Raw genomic sequence first — 17,113 nt, forward strand, 5'->3', positions numbered from 1 at the left:
ACGTGTGCACTCACACACTCTCTGTCTCTCAAAAATAAACATTTTTTAGGGGCACCTGGATGGCTTAGTAGGTTAAGTGTCAACTTCGTCTCAAGTCATGATTAGGTTCATGGGTTCAAGCCCTGTATTGGGCTCTGTGCTGACACCTCATAGCCTAGAGCCTACTTGAGATTGTGTGTGTGTGTGTGTGTGTGTGTGTGTGTGTGTGTATCTGTCTGTCTGTCCCTCTGCTCATGCTCTCTTTCAAAAAATAAAATGAAATCAACAATGTTTTTTTAGGGGCACCTGGGTGGCTCAATCGGTTGGGTGGCCGGCTTCGGCTCAGGTCATGATCTCACGGTTCGTGGGTTCGAGCCCCGCGTCAGGCTCTGTGCTGACAGCTAGCTCAGAGCCTGGAGCCTGCTTCAGATTCTGTGTCTCCCTCTCTCTCTGACCCTCCCCTGCTTGCACTGTCTCCCTCTGTGTCTCAAAAATAAATAAAAGACATTAAAAAAATTTTTTTACCTTTTTTTTTCTTTTAAAGACAATCAGGGGGAGTGTTCGCTTTCTAATGTCCCCTCTCTGAGAGCTTTCCTACTATTCTCCCTTTCTGCTCTTATGCTCTAATAAACCTTTGCCAGCTGTTCAAAAATAAAAATGAATGAACGAATGAATAAGACAGGCTCCGAGGGCTTTGAAAATTAACCTTTCCCTTTCTTTGCTCCTTTCCGGTTTGTGCATGGTTCATTCAGCAATCATGCTAAAGCGCATCTATCGTTCTACTCCACCTGAGGTCATAGTGGAAGTGCTAGAGCCCTACGTCCGCCTTACTACTGCCAATGTCCGTATCATCAAGAACAGAACCGGCCCCATGGGCCACACTTACGGCTTTATTGACCTTGACTCCCATGCGGTAAGTTTCCTCTGTTTTGGGATAGCCAAGGGACAGCTGGCTCTAGAAACCTTAAGAGGCTTTGAGGGGCTTCCTTATCATTGGAATTCTCATATGCTGTCTGTTATCACAACCCCTCTTGTTCTTTCCTTTGGGTCTAATGCTTATTCAGATGAAGGGACTATCCTTGAAAGTTAAAACTCTTGAGTGTTTTTCCAAATCTGGTTTTGTCTTACGGCATTTACAATGTCCAATTAAAATTAACATGAGAACTGGGGCACCTAGGTGGCTCAGTCAGTTGAGTGTCTGAGTCTTGATTTTAGCTCAGGTCACAGTTTGTGAGTTCAAGCCCTGTGTTAGCACAAAGCCTCTGGGTTCTCTTCTTCTCTGCCCCTCCACCCTCACGTCCACCTGCTGGTGTGCTCTAAATAGATAGGTAGGTAGGTAACATGGGAATGTAGTTACTTGTTTGGAATCTTTATACTGAACCTTTCAAGATTTAGTGAATTTTCTAGTTTCTGAAATTTCTTTTTGCTTAGCCATAGATGGTTTTATATTTGATAGTAATAGGACTATTCCTCTTTTTCCTCAAAAGTTTGCTTTAATAGATTCTTAGGCTTGAATTTTTAGTTGTGGGGTCCTTTTCTATATAATAATGTGGAAATCAATGATATTTCTTAGATTTCATGCTCATAAATCATAAGGGACTTTGTAAACTGGATCTGATGCAATGACACTTGTAGCCTAAAAGGAGAGAATTTGAATTTCTGATACCAATACCAGAAACTGATGTTTACTGTGACCACTATTCTGATCAACACTTCATCAAGAGTTGCCTGTTTTTGCCAGTGTGCTCTTAACTATTACAGTTATAACCAGAACATAATGTTCAACAAATTTTTCTTTTGAGAAGGAAAATCCATGTTCAGTTCTCTTTCAGAGGACATGGCCTCTTCTCTCTCTTTGTGCTGAAATGTATCTTTGGTTCCCCAGGAAGCTCTTCGTGTAGTGAAGATCTTACAGAACCTTGATCCACCATTTAGTATTGATGGGAAGATGGTAGCTGTAAACTTGGCTACTGGAAAACGAAGGTAAGGCAGAGGAGTGGGGCTCCTTTATGGGTCCCCTACTCAAGTTTTTGGGGAGGAAACTGATAAAAGGCAGGGATAGTAAGACATGGAATCTTCTGATGTGAGTTGCTTCAGATAGGTGTGCATGTTTTCTTCCTCTGGAGCTTGCCTTACTCTGACTCTATAGATTTCCCCCCCCCCCCTTCAATAGCAGTACTAGATACTTTAGTTCCCTCTCTCTTTACTGCCTGGTATCTTTGGGTCCCAAATGATGATACAGTCTTAGATGTGCAGAAAAATCTTGATATATCCTTGCCCCTTGGAATCCTAAGAAAATGACGTTCTGACTCCCCGCTCCCCTGACCCTGTTCATATACCCCCACAGTAGTAGGAAACCTAATTCCTCTTTACTCCTATATTTATCTTGCCCCAGGAGTGGCAACTGGGAAGTGGCTGCATCGGAGAGACAGGCTTACAGGGATCGAGCAGATCTTGCTTTAGTACCCTCAGTTCCTTTGCTGTTTTGCTTCAGTAGTGGCTTTGTTGGAGTCTCCATACTGCCAGGCCTGCTTGCTGTCTGGGTTGGTAGCTTTCCCTGCAAAATAGGGGAAAGAAAGTTTCTTGGCAAATCTATAGGCAGTCGTCAGGGGGTTTTTTGTAGCAGACTCAAGACCTGTTGTATTATTTGTTGCAGAAACGATTCTGGGGACCATTCTGACCACATGCACTACTATCAGGTAGGCTTCAGCAGTTGGGAAGTACTCTTGTCAAAATCCTCAAGTGACTGAAAGAGTAATCTTGATTTCTCTCCAGTAGATAACTATTAAGGTTTAACTAGCCTTTCTGTGATAGGGTAAAAAGTATTTCCGAGATAGAAGAGGAGGAGGCAGAAATTCAGACTGGTCTTCAGATACAAATCGACAAGCACAACAGTGTAAGTGACTTGTTTTATTTCTTTTTTGTCTTTTTGGATTGACTACTCTTTAATTGAAACCTTTGTAGTCACAAAATTATCAAGAGATACTGTTGACTGGGGGTGCTTCTTCAGAGAGAGTGCTATCTGTGGGTTCTGCACCTGTTTGGGTTGGCCAGCCCGATTCTTGGGTTGTTCTTGGTAAGTTCCCAACAAGGGCTTCACTGGACAAGGACTAACATTGGCTCTGGTTTTGTTCCCGCTAGCATCATCTGACTGCTACATATATGATTCTGCTACTGGCTACTATTATGACCCTTTGGCAGGGACTTATTATGACCCCAACACTCAGGTGAGTTTTTGATTTATTTACTTTCTCAGTGATTCTTTTGAGAAAAGTACCTGTAATTTGTTACTTTGAAGATTTTATTCCCTGGATTTTTTGGTTGCTCATTACATGAAAAGTGGCAATGTTGAAATTTATAGAAGTTTCAATACTTAAAAAAATTTTTTATGTTTTTTATTTATTTTTGAGAGACAGAGACAACGCAAGCAGGGGAGGGCCAGAGAGAGAGGGAGACACAGAATCTGAAGACACGCTCCAGGCTCTGAGCTAGCTGTCAGCACAGAGTCTGATGCGGGGCCTGAACCCATAAACCACGAGATCATGACCTGAGCTGAAGTCGGACGCTTAACCGACTGAGCCACCCAGGCACCCCTAGAAGTTTTAATATTTCTCCATTCCTGGCAGCCACTCTATTAGATTGTCTGTACCTCATTTCTAGGCGGGTGTCTTTTAAGTCCACGTGTTATATCATGTTGTATTTATTGAGTTGTGTTCATTCAGGATTTAAAGATGATGACCTTTCTGTTAACTGTTGCCTATATGGAAAATCAGTGCTTTGTGGCATTATAGGTAAGAACAGTGCTGCTCTTGGAAAAATGGACAGTGAGTGGTCTGGATGTGTCCTGGCCCCTGGAGAGATTTTCTAGATTGTTTGATGTGGTCTGTTCTTAGACTTGTGAGGAAGAGAGCTCTTCTTTCCCCTAGAAGGAAACTTGCTCCTCAGACCTGGAATTAACTGGGAAAGTGAGACATTCCATAGACTAAACAGTTTCTAATCATATCACAGCAAGAAGTCTATGTGCCCCAGGACCCTGGGTCACCTGAAGAAGAAGAGATCAAGGAAAAGAAATCTACCATTCAAGGAAAGTCAAGTAGCAAGAAGGAGGCATCTAAAAGAGATAGCAAGGAGAAAAAAGACCGAGGAGTAACAAGGGTAAGAGGGCTTGTGAATCTGCTCTTTACTAGATAATTACAGATTCAGTCTTAGAGGAGAGCTGGGGTTGAGGAGGCAAGTGACCAAAAAAGCCTGGTTACTTGCCTCTTACAGGCAGTGGTAACTCTTTCACAATTGTAAAAACTATGGCTAGTAGAACAAAGTATCTGAGTCCAAATCCTAACACCTGGGCTCCGCACAGTTTCACTCTCCTGTTCCCCCTCCTCAGTGCTTGACTCTGTACACGTTTCTGTAGGTGTAATTGTGGCAGGGGCTAATGTTCTCTGCTTAGATTATATTTGATCATAAGTAGCTTTTCCTTGGTTCTGTAGCACTCTTTATTATTTTAATGCCTTTATGGTAAAAAAAAAAAAACAACTCACAGTAAAACTGTACCCTAATTTTCTTCATCATTCCTGCATTTTCTTTCTAGTCTTATTCTGTTGTAATATGCAATATGTAATATATAATGTTGTAATCATTTAATTAGTATTTTATTTCCCCTTCTAAATTACTTTCTTAGGATAAATTTTCAAAATGGAAGATGCTGAACATTTTTGTGTTTCTTAACATAGAACCAAATTAGTTTTCAAAGAATTATATTGATTTGCCCTGGCACCAATTATGCATTAGTGAAAATGGATGAATTTGCTTGTGGCTCAATTTATAACTTATCTTTTTTTCCTCTTCTACAACTGCTGGTTATTTATCTAGAGATACAGACAGAGAGAGAAACTATGTGTGTGTTTCCGAGAACCTAGCCTTCTGCTTTTGCCACTTATTCTTTCTAACCATATTCCCAACCATTTGTAAAATGAGGATATTAATGTCTATCTGGGAGGGAATGCCCCATCTGGTGCCTGACATATAGTGACCACTCAATATACACTGAATGTTATGTTTGTAAAGGCTTTTTTTAATTTTGAAAGCATTATAGCAACATTACAGATACTTCACATATAAGGAGGTTTGGCAAATCTGACTAATTTCAGTAGGGTTAACTCTTAACCCAGCTTTTATAAGTATCATGTAAGAATTATCATGGGTTTGATTAGTTTCAGGAAAATGCCAGCGAGGGGACAGCCCCCCCAGAGGACGTCTTTAAGAAGCCCCTGCCTCCCACTGTGAAGAAAGAAGAGAGTCCTCCACCAGTAAGGCTAAGCCATGGCCCTGGGCTGAGGCTGGGGCTGGTTTCAGATGGGAAAGGAAGTTCAAAGGCTGATGCCTCACTTTGGTGTTGGTCCTTTTGTTCTCTCTGTCTCACAAACAAGGACTTTTCTTGAATATGAGCATGAGATAAATGTTCCTATCTGCTAATAGGATATAACTGAAGAATCAGAGGCAGTTACCTGTCCTTTTTCTTTGTACACTGTGCCATTCCCACCAGACAAGGGAGTACCTGGCCCTTTTTAAGTTATAATCTTGGCTTGTTAATCCTTCTTTTCTAAAGGACCCAGGACACCCATTTTCCTGGCTCCATTTTTTCCTGTCTTTTTGGTGCTGGATAAAAATTGTAGCTGTGGAGTGCAAGCATGGTCATTTTGACAGATTGCCTACCTGGCTAACGTAAACAGTGCTAAAATTGGTACCCTTTTTTTTTTAGATGCATTAAAGTGGTGGTCTCCTCCTGTCACAGGAGGTTAAGTGTAAATATACAACAGTAGTGGCCATGCTTTCACAGTTCCTACAAACTACTGGTAAATATTCTTTGCCTGGGCCATATTACTAGTACAGTTCATTGTAGCATCGGTCCTATCCATGCCTTTGGCTCACTTAGGAGTTGTATCTGTCTACATGAGAGCTTGTTCTTCGTTTGCTTTTTAAATCCTCCTCCTAAATCCCTTTTGCTATAGGGGTTACTAGAGCCTTAATAAAGTTTATCTTTCCTTTTCTTCATGGGTCACAGTGACTTGGGGGTTGTTACTATCTCTTCCTCTTTGCAACTAACAACTGCCATGTCTATGTCAGTTCCCCTTTCCCTTCTTTCTCTTCACTGTTCTGTTGCTACAGTCACTTCTAAGGGAACCTTTCTGGTTTTATCTCCATGATCACGGAGAAAAGTCAAGCTTAAACCGCGTTGCCTTCCATATTCGAAAGGAGCAGTGTGTTCAGTGGGCCTATTTTGAGCCCATTGTTCACTATTCAAACTAAAAGAGAAGAAATGAGATAGGCCCATATTGGAATATCCAGAAAACAGGCCCCATAATATAGGTTGAGGTTAGTGTTAATCTCTGGCCTTCTCTTTCCAGCCTAAGGTGATAAACCCACTCATTGGCCTCCTGGGTGAATATGGAGGAGACAGTGACTACGAGGAGGAAGAGGAGGAGGAGCAGACCCCTCCTCCACAGCCCCGCACAGCACAGACCCCACAAAGGGAGGAGCTGACCAAGAAGGAGAATGAAGAAGACAAACTCACTGACTGGAATAAACTGGCTTGTCTGCTCTGCAGAAGGCAATTTCCCAACAAAGAAGTTCTGATCAAACACCAGCAGCTCTCAGACCTGCACAAGGTATAGGGAAGGGGCTCTGACCTTTCAGACTTTGGACTCTTACTATCAATGAACATCACAGCCCAATTTCAAAATGAATTGTTCCTCTACCTTTTGTTGTGAGTTGTTCTGCATTAAGGCTGCGCTCACCTTCCAAAACGTCACTGTGTAGATCCAAAGCAAGCAGCATGGCTGGGACTGGGGCACCAGACATGGAGGCTGCACTGAAGACAAGAGGAGAGGGGGTCATGGAGTAGGAAATTTACTGGCTGAGTTTCTCATCATAGCCCTTCCATTATGCTAACAATTGGACCTCAGATAAGCCCCTTCTCTTCTGTGGTACTTGGTGCCTTCACCTGGTTCTGTCTAGCTCTGATACTGTGCAATTTCCCCCAAAGGTGGGTCACATTCTGCCATCTCTTTATGTGGTAAGGCACTGCCATAAGCCATGGCACAACATCTATTGTTGGGGTGTTAAACTGACCTACACCGGCCCTCCCCTGCAGTCTTTCCATTTAGATGTACTGACCAAGGAGCCAAACTCTGGACAAAGCCCATAGATAGACTCATGTTCTCAGTATAGGGTGATTTATTTCACACTTCTTCTCTAGCAGATGTTGCTAGAACCAGTGAGGAGATTGGATTTAGACTTTGCCTCAGGATAGATCACAAAGACTTACGTAGCTAAAAGCTCAGAAGCTCTGCTTTTGGTAATGGGAACACCTTTTTTCCCAGCTGCCTCTGTGGAGGCTTTGCAAAGTTTCTAGGGTGAGAGGCTCCTGACACTCTCTGCAACAGATTACTTCGTAAGTCCCTTTGACCTTCTAGAATTCTGAGTCATGAGACTGACACATTTAAATTTCAGCTCTCTGGGGGTGCCTGGCTGGCTCAGTTAGTAGAACATGTGACTCTTGATCTTGGGGTCATGAGTTCAAGCCCTACATTGGGGATAATTTAAAAAAAAATAAAGGCATAAATACAATTTTTTAAAAATAAAAATACATTTAAGCTCTCTGATGAAAATGCTATTTAATGGCTAATGTCAGGAAAGAGGAGCCAGAAGTCTGGTGAACTGACCCTGGGACCATGGAAAGTGGACTGTAGTACTTTTTCCTTTGCTTGCAGTGATCCAGTGCAAAGAATCCCTGTCTATACAAGAGCTGCTCTGGACACCTCAGGTCTCTCATATAGGCCTGAGGGTATTGTGTAGTGGAGCCACGCTTGAGAAGTATAGGACCCTTAAGGAATACAGAACTCTCAGAGCAAGCTGTTTGTTCTTTTAGGACCTTGGGTTCTCCTTTTCATGTTTCTCTGGGGGTTTGAAAAAGTGAATAGTGTCTGAGAATGGAGGGGGCGCTGTGGGTGGTGGTAGGCAGAGCATTGTGGGCATTTCATTTTCTTTACTGGTGTGCTCAGATTCCCCTCTCTCATAATTTTTACCTTATAACCCAGATTTGTGTTTCCTATGTTTTGAAGGGTAGTAGAATAAGGTCTCTCATGCTACACTACATAACTGATCTGTGTGATGAGCCAGCATTTGAACTTGGGGGTCTGATTTGTGAACTTAAAGCCAGTGTAGCTAGGAATTGTTGCTTACAGGGTATGGTGATCTCCCAGGAAAGTTGATCAATGAAAGGAGTCCTAAAGCATCTATTAGCAAAGGCCTAGAAGCACTTTCTAGGACCACTTTTTCTAGAACTGTACTCCTAGAACATTTTCTCTTCTCAGCAAAACCTGGAAATCCATCGGAAGATAAAACAGTCTGAGCAGGAGCTAGCCTATCTGGAAAGGAGAGAACAGGAGGTAAGCTTTGGTGACTGTTAACTCCCTTACCCCCACCCTTTATAATTTGTGGTATAGAATTTGGAGGCTGTGCTGAAGACAGAAAATGAAGAGGCCCTAAAAGATGGTGAATACGTTTATCAGAACTCCTCAAACTAAATTAAAATGGGTGCAGTTCGTGGCTTATAAATTATATCTTAATATATATTTTTTTTAATGGTGTTAGCTTAGGGTCTCCAGATAGGTCAGATAAATAGCATTTCTCTTTCCTACCCAGCTTTTAAAATCAACAAAGGAGTGTTGGATAGGGCTGCTGAAATGATATCTTTCACTATTTGAGGCTAGGTTGGAGGAAGTAGTTTAGAGCTAAATGGACTTGTTGCTTAGTGCACATAATTAGGTAGACTCACCTACACAGCCACAAGCTTCACTGCCGGGGCCAGGTCCTATGTGACCGTTAGGAATCCTCCTTTGGAGACCTTCTGGAGAGCACCACCTCCTCCTCAAGAGAGGAAAACACAGCTGTGAGTCAAGCACAATAGCTCATTCTTCTCAAATTTACCAGAGAAGCCACTGCTGTCTCAAGAAGAGTATTTGAAGTAGCAAGAGATTCCAGGAGTTAACCAGTTGAGCTCCCTTCACACTAGAAGGAATATCAGGAATAAAGTGAAGCTTCCCCATTATTCCACCTCCTTAGATGGAAATCTCAGATCTTTTATTCTACTTACCAACAGGGAAGGTTTAAAGAAAGAGGAAGTGACCGCAGGGAAAAGCTCCAATCTTTTGACTCTCCAGAAAGGAAACGAACTAAATACTCCAGGGAAACTGACAGGTAAGCCAGGAACTTTTTACTCAGCCTAGGCCCCAAGGCCTAATGGTGAAACCGTCTCCTTCTCCAGTTGTGCTGCTCTTTTTCTGTCAGGGGTAACTGAGGTTAGTGGGAGAGCAGGTTGTGTCTGAACTTCTTGAACATGAGGTTCACTCCAGCCTCTGACCACCTGGCTTTTTTCGGGAAATATGTGTGTTTTCATGAAAGATGGCTGGCTGCTTAGCTTCTCAAAGCCAGGGCTGCAGTGGCCATGGCTGGGAACTCTTTCTCTCCTTATCAGTAATGCTGTACCTCATAAGAATGTCACAGTCTCGGGGCTCCTGAGTGGCTGAGTTGTTTAAGCATCTGACTTCAGCTCAGGTCATGATCTCATGGTTCATGGGTTTGAGCCCCATGTTGGGCTCTGTGCTGAAAGCTCAGAGCCTGGAGCCTGCTTTGGATTCTGTGTCTTCCTCTCTCTCTGCCCCTCCCCGCCTCAAGCTCTGTCTCTCTCTGTCTCAAAAGTAAATAAACATTTAAAAAAAAAAAAAGGAATGTTACAGTCTCGGGCTTTTTCTCTAGGGAACCTCCATTCTCGTACATAGGCACTGACCAAATGGTTAGCTGCTGATAGACATATATGATCTCTATTTTCATGTGCTCGTTCTAGTCCAATAGTCCTGAGTCATGAGCCCAGAGTTATATAGAATTTGTTGATGACACTCCCTTTCTCTCTCTCTCTCTCAAGATAAATTTTAAATAAACATACTTCAAAAATACTTCTTTACTGTGTGCAATAAAACATTGATATTTTTATTCTAGTTTTTTCTGTTTGCGTTCTTAGGAAGTGCTAAGGAAGGACCACTTAATCAATGTAACACCATATTAGGTCATTCTCCACAATTTGAAATATACTGGGCTAAGCAATGGTGAAGGAGTCCATCAGGAGAAGCAAGAGCACCTTAGCTCGGAGTCAGTCGGGCTGGGTGCAGGAGGACACGCTTCTGTATTCTTGCCACCAATCGCACCACAGTCTACAGGTTCTCTTTCTTCTTGATCTTCTCTCCTGCTTCTCTTGGTTTTCTGGGAAATTCCAGATCTTCTCCAGGACTCTACCCTCAATGCTTTTATTCTTGCTGCTCTACCCTCTTGACCCGCATTGTCTGAGGTACCCAAGACCTCAGCTATCACTAACAGGCTGACAGGTCCTGTGACTCCATCCCAAGTTTTCTAGGTGCAAAATCACTGTTTCCTTTTGCCTCCTGGGCATGTTCTTTTAGACACCTCTTAGGCTCCTCACATTAAACAAATACTGAGTATTATATCATATATCATACTCCAGTCCTGCTAAATCTGCTGTGGTCCTTTTTCAGATTGGTATCGTCACTGCATCTTGGTCTACCTGGTCTGACCCAGTCTTCCTCCTTTACCCACTATGTTGTTACTGGCCACATCCCTAATTAAGCTTTGTCTCCCTTTCTAGGTCACCTCCAAACTAGACTCCTTACTCTCAATCTCTGTTCTTGAATCCTCAATATACTCTCTACCCCACCACCAAAACAAACTATCTTTATGAATAGAAATCTCTAAAACTAGCTTTTCTTGTGAAGGTATACCCTGCTTAGAGGGAGGCCTAGAGTCCAGGGGTTTGTTGGTGTTTTGTTTTGTTTTGTTTTGTTTTGTTTTGTTTTGTTTTTGCCTGAAGGATGCAGTCCAGAGTCGTGATTTAGCATGATGTTCAGGACTATCACTGCTCTCCTGGACAAATTGTATTCTTTCAGCCTATTTGTGGCCTCCTTTCCTCCCATGCACTTGGTCAGTTCAGATGTCCTCTTGTTGGAATTCATCATTTTTCATGATGCACCTTCAGAGTTTGTGTTTTCTCTGCTGTGTTTCCATAGGAGATATCTCCTCGTGCCACATCCATGGCTGAGCTCTTCAGTGTGTTATAAGCATCTGTGGACATAGTATCCTCCTCATGTCCTTCCCCGTGAACAGGGTCAGGTCTTAGTCGTCTCTGTACAACCCAGGACAAACCCTGTTGCATAGACAGTAGGCACTCAAAAAATATTGTTTAAAATACTTAAGAGGAAGCAAATCTGAATCAAGAGGACCGAGATTCTATTTGGCTACCAAATGGTCACTTTGAAAGTGTTGGTGTCTAAGTATTTCTGCTTCTTTTGCAGTGATCGTAAACCTGTTGGTAAAGAAGGTATTGACAATAGCAACCAAGGAGGCTGTGTCCAACAGACCACTGGCTGGAGGAAGGGGGCAGGCCTTGGATACGGCCATCCTGGATTGGCTTCAGCAGAGGAGGTCAAATGGTTTCCATCTTGTTGGGGGTAGCATGAACCTGGAATATACTTTCTCTCACTCTGACTCAGAGCTAGGTCTTTGCCTTTTAGCTAAGCTTTCTCCACTGCTGGTGAAGGACATGAGAGCTAAAGGAGCCCATCAGTCTTGACTACTGGATTCTAGCTGGGCATTCTGGGCCCTTTGTAGTTTGGTTGGGAGTGGGAATGGGGCTCATCTTACTCTCATATGGAGTAAGGTGGGAAATATGGGAATTGAGGAGTTTAAGACTGACTAATCGTGTGGTAAAAAGAACCAGGGAGCCTGTAATAAAAAATACAGAAGCATCTCTGAGAGACATTGTCATCAGAGGAGCTAAAATTGCTAAAATTTGAGGAGCATGAAGTTAGGTCTGTTCCCATGAAGGGCTTTGCCCCTCATATTTCTTGAAGAAAAGAGAAAAGGTGATAGGAGGAAACACTGCCCATTTTCTGTTGGCTTGCTTCCCCTCTGAAAACACCAGCTATAGGAGATAGGAGATTGGCTTCTCTTATGTCTGGTGTTCAGTTCTGCACCTGGAAGCCATAGCACCACTGCCCTCCTTTATTCATCTTGGGTTTTTTAAATTAAACATTCTAAAAAATTTTCCTATTTCCTGCTCCTTACTAGTCCAGAAATGCTTGGATCAAAGGCCAACCCTGAGGTTAATTAATTCATAGAGCTCATTTCATTGTTTGTCTTTGTGTTACAGACTGAAGGCCGGATGAGGGGGCCCAGTGTGGGGGCCCCAGGAAGAACCAGCAAGAGACAGTCCAACGAGACTTACCGAGACGCTGTGCGAAGAGTCATGTTTGCTCGGTATAAAGAACTAGATTAAAGGATGGAGAGACAAGTCCCATAGGACACAATCTCCTTCTTGTTTTGTTTGTCCGTCTTCTTTTGTTTTGTTACTGTTCTTGCTGCTAGAACTTTTTTAAATAAACTTTTTTTCAATGTGATTTTTTTTTTTGGTGGTTCTATTTTTCTCCCATAGATGGGTGGGGGTACGGCTTATGGTAGGAGAGAGAGTGTGCCTTGGTGCAGCCCATTTGAGGTGACATTGAAATGGTAGCAAGGGCTACCATAAGCCCTGGGACACAGCCTGCTGTCAGTATGAATGGATGTGTTGATGTGATCTTTGAACTCTTAACCTGTGTGAGTACTATCAGGTTTTTAAAGTTACTTTCCTTATCTATTCAGTGGAAATAGCACCTCATTAAGTCCTCTCTGACTTCCCCACTTTTGGGATAGTTGCAGTGTGACAGCTCTTTTTCTAGGGACCTGTTGGGTACTCAGCGCAGCACAGGTTATGATCACCACAAGGAGTTGGCATAGTAAGGATTATCACTAGGGCGCCTGGGTGGCTCAGGTAAGCCTCTGACTTTTGATTTCAGCTCAGGTCACAATCTCATAGTTCTTGAGATCAAGCCCTACATTTGGCTCTAGGCTAGGAGATTCTCTCCCTTTCTCTGTACTCCTCCCCTGCTCATTCACTCTCTCTGAAAATAAACTTAAAAAAAAAAAAGCTCTTCTACAGGAGGCCTACTAGGTGCCACTGGAGCCGCCACCATTTCCCTTATGATTCTTGACAAGATCCAGCACATTTTGGAAGTACTCAACACCAATATCAGATGGGTGGCAGAAAATAGCCTTTGCCATCCCTGCAATAAGGGTGTGGGGCAAAGATATGCTCATGTGGTGTTGAGGAAAGTAGACATCAATCTCACCAAGAGGGCTGGAGAGCTCACCAAAGATAAGTGGAATGTGTGATCACCATTATGCAGAATCCATGCCAGTAAAAAATCCCAGACTATTTATTTTTTATTCTGTTTTTAATTTTTTAATGTTTATTTTTATTCTTGAGAGAGAGAGAGAGAGAGATACAGAACATGAGCAGAGAAGTCGGCCAATCAACCGACCGAGCCACCCAGACGACCCCCAGACTGGTTTTAAACAGACAAAGGATGTAGAGGATAGAAAATACAGCCAGGTCCTGGCCAACAGTCTGGACAACAAACTTCGTGAAGACCTGGAAAGACTGAAGCAGATTGGGGCCTACAGTGGGCTACGCCACTTCTGGAGACTTCGTGTCTGAGGTCAACACACTAACCACAGGCCACCATGACTGCACCATTGGGCGAGTCCCAGAAGAAATAAATCTGTAGGCCTTGTCTGTTAATAAAGAGTTTATACACCTAAAAAAAAAATTCTCACTGCCCTGCCTCCACTATCCCAGATTTTCTTTCCCTCCATGGCTAAAACTCTCCAAAGAGAAGGTGTCTTTGGATACCGTCTTTCGAATCTTTCTTAATTTTTTACCATATCATTTATACCATTTCACAAGATTTGCCTCAAAAGTGAAGGGTTTTGTGTGTTTTTTTTAATTCTTTGCAATTAAAAGTACTATATCCTATAAACATTAAAACTTAAATAATTCTCCAGGTAACAGTACTAAGAATTGTGCTTTTCAGATGTCTCAGGAGGAATGTTTCTTTTTTCTTCTTTTTTTAAGTTTATTTTTTTTTATCTAGAGAGAGAGGGAGAATCCCAGAGGCTCTGCATGGTCAGCACAGAGCCCAATGATGAAAGGCTCAAACTCACAAACTGAGATCATGACCTGAGCCAAAATCAAGAGTTACTTGATCAACTGAGCCACCCAGTTGCCCCGGAGGAATATTTCTTAGAGAACTACAGCTTTAGAAGAGCATGTTGGTGATGTAAGGTGGGAATTTGTAAGCAACCCGTCAAGAGCAGGAAAGTCTATATTTTAGGCTTTATAGGTCAGATGATCTCTGTTGAAAATGTTCAGCCCTGTTACTGTAATGAGAGAACAGCCATAGGCAATACATAAAACAAGTGATTGTGGCTGAGTTCCAATAAAACTTTATTTACAAAAACAGGTTGCAGGCCAGAATTGGCCCACAGGTTGTGTGTGGGTTGCCAACCCCTGGTCTAAGGGCATAGTCTGGTTGCATAAGGAAGAAACAAGGACAGCTCTGTAAAAAGGGTTTGGGGGCATTGGTGTTTAGGAGGGGATGGGCAGTGAGGGGTGGGGAGATGTAAGAGGAAGTAGATGTATACCAAGGAGAAAACATTTCTACCTTTTTCTTTTTTTAATTTTGGAGGGAGAAAGAGAGAGAGAGAAAATCCCAGTAGTCTCCACACTCGGCTCAGAGCCCAATGCAGGGCTCCATCCCACAACCCTGGGATCGTGACCTGAGCCAAAATAAATTTAATCAAGTGTGCCACCCAGGCACTCCCGTATAATCCCTTTTGCTTAATCTTTAAAAAGTTTTTTTTTTCGGGTTTTTTTGTTTTTTTGTTTTTTTGTTTTTACCCTTCCCAAAGGAGAAACAAACAAAATCAGGAGCACATTGGCTTAGGGATCAAGAGCCCCAGGGCCTGAGCCTTGCTACCACTAGTGAAGCATTACAGTAGATGGGCCATTTGACTCTTTCAGCCCTAGACAAACGCATTCCAAGAGCCTTTCTGGTCTGATGGCCTATGGGTACATCTGTGGTGCATCTCATTTCTTTCTGAGTACGTCAATTAGGGTGTCAAAATATTTTTTGAAAGCTGGTCTAAGTTTGTCTGAAACTGCCAAGACCAGGTTTTCCTTGTAACTGTGTTATCCTGTTGAACCTAACTGAACTGTGGAACACATCAAATGCTTCACTACTGAAGACTCCTTTATGGGCTACTTAGTTGACATCAATTAATGGCTGCCCAGCAAAAGCACCACCAAGTTATTAAGTGGTCATTCTATGAATGTTTTTTAATTTGTTTTTCAATGTTTATTTTTGAGAGAGAGAGCACAAGCTGGGTAGGGGCAGAGAGAGAGAGAGAGAGAGGGAGACACAGAATCTAAAGCAGGCTCCAGGCTTTGAGCTAGCTGTCAGCACAGACCCCGATGCAGGGCTCAAACTCACAAACCACAAGATCATGACCTGAGCTGAAGTGGGATGCTCAGCTGACTGAGCCACCCAGGTGCCCCCTAAAAATGTTTTAAGAGCCTACTCTACTTGTCACTGGGGCTTATAGCAAGGTCAGTGTTGCTCTCTGTGCCTGTGGGAATCTGTCTACTGAGGAAGATGGACACTGAGCAATTACTGAAATGATGAGAGAATGAGTACAGCAAGCTATTGGTAACATCTTCCCTGAAGAAAGTATTTAAGCTCAGACCTCAGACTAGTTTGCCTAGTTTTGTTTTCTAGTTTTATTTTGCCACTTTAAGGAAATTTTGTGGGGCGCCTGGGTGGCTCAGTCAGCTGAGCATCCCACTTCAGCTCAGGTCATGATCTCATGGTTCATGGATTCGAGCCCCACATTGGGCTCTGTGCTGACAGCTCAGAGCCTGGAGTCTGCTTTGGATTCTGTGTCTTCCTCTCTCACTGCCCCTCCCCACTCATGCTCTGTTTCTGTCTCAAAAATAAATAAACATTTTTTTAAAATAAGGAAATTTTGCTATTGGAAATAAGGTGTTAAAGTATTCCATATATTTTTAAGGCAGTACTTTGGGTATTGATAAAAAGTAGGAATGGATGTGAAAGGTGCGTCACCCTAGGATGTCCTGGGCAGTTCCCTGAGAGATCATGACCTGAGCTGAAATCAAGAGTCAGACGTTTAACTGACAGCCTCCCAGTACCTTGAGAACTTTTTTTTTTTTTACTTCAGAACATTAGGAAAAGCAGTCTTAAAGCACTTTGCTCTATATTGAACATATGTGGCTTTATTTAAAACAAGAAACGGGTACCTTGGCTCAGTCAGAGCATGCAACTCGATCTCAGGGTTGTGGGTTTGAGCCCCATGTTGGGTGTGGAGATTATTTAAGAATAAAATCTTAGGGGCGCCAGGGTGGCTCAGTTGGTTAAGCGTCTGACGTCAGCTCAGGCCATGATCTCATGATTTATGAGTTTAATCCCCACATCAGGCTCTGTGCTGACAGCCTGGAGCCTGCTTCTGATTCTGTCTCTCTCTCTCACTCTGCCCCTCCCCCACTCACACTGTGCCTCTCTGTCTCAGAAATAAGTAAACATTAAAAAAAGAATAAAATCTTCAACAAATAATAATTACTATCTTTCTTTTCTTTATTAGGTGGAAACTTGTTAAACTTTTCCAGATACACATCAGCTGCCAGAGAGGGGGCACTGCTCTGGAGCTCAACTGGACAGTCTTCCTTCTGGATTGAGTCCATCTTTTTTTTTTCTAGGCAACTCCTTCAAGTTTAAGGATGATTTTGTACCATTTATGAACAGCAATACAGCTTTTATGGAAGGTGATGAGCCCAATCCAGCAAGCACTTCATGGATACTCACAGGTGCTTGTTGAACTACTTTAGGAATGAGGCAGTCAACTGCTAGTGGCCGTTAAGTCTAGCAGGTTCTAGATTCTTAACGTCCACATTATCCATTTTGGGATTTACAATGACCTTTATGTTTAACTTTTATGTCTTTTTTTTTTTTTTTAAGTAGGCTCCACACCCAGAGTGGAGCCCAATGCCTGGCTTGAACTCATGACCTTGAAATCAAGACCTGAGCTGAGATCAAGTGTCAAGTGCTTAACCTACTGA

At 42.7% G+C, this 17,113-nt stretch overlaps 1 protein-coding gene across 4 annotated transcripts in view; it reads left to right on the forward strand.

Annotated features, from left to right (window-relative positions):
• RBM6 (RNA binding motif protein 6) overlaps positions 1-12,503 on the forward strand; it is a 99,391-nt gene extending 86,888 nt beyond the window's left edge. For all 4 annotated transcript variants that reach the window (XM_029918875.1, XM_029918874.1, XM_029918877.1 and 1 more), the window contains 12 exons: positions 732-892; positions 1,865-1,962; positions 2,636-2,678; positions 2,794-2,875; positions 3,121-3,206; positions 3,988-4,134; positions 5,190-5,285; positions 6,384-6,644; positions 8,352-8,426; positions 9,140-9,237; positions 11,400-11,529; positions 12,257-12,503. In XM_029918875.1, coding sequence (XP_029774735.1) covers positions 732-892; positions 1,865-1,962; positions 2,636-2,678; positions 2,794-2,875; positions 3,121-3,206; positions 3,988-4,134; positions 5,190-5,285; positions 6,384-6,644; positions 8,352-8,426; positions 9,140-9,237; positions 11,400-11,529; positions 12,257-12,382 — 1,403 coding nt within the window. In that variant the 3' untranslated portion in view covers positions 12,383-12,503. The remainder of the gene's footprint in view (positions 1-731; positions 893-1,864; positions 1,963-2,635; positions 2,679-2,793; positions 2,876-3,120; positions 3,207-3,987; positions 4,135-5,189; positions 5,286-6,383; positions 6,645-8,351; positions 8,427-9,139; positions 9,238-11,399; positions 11,530-12,256) is intronic.
• Positions 12,504-17,113: the final 4,610 nt, after the last annotated feature.

This window comes from Suricata suricatta, chromosome 12 (genome assembly GCF_006229205.1).
Source record: "Suricata suricatta isolate VVHF042 chromosome 12, meerkat_22Aug2017_6uvM2_HiC, whole genome shotgun sequence".
NCBI lineage: Eukaryota > Metazoa > Chordata > Mammalia > Carnivora > Herpestidae > Suricata > Suricata suricatta.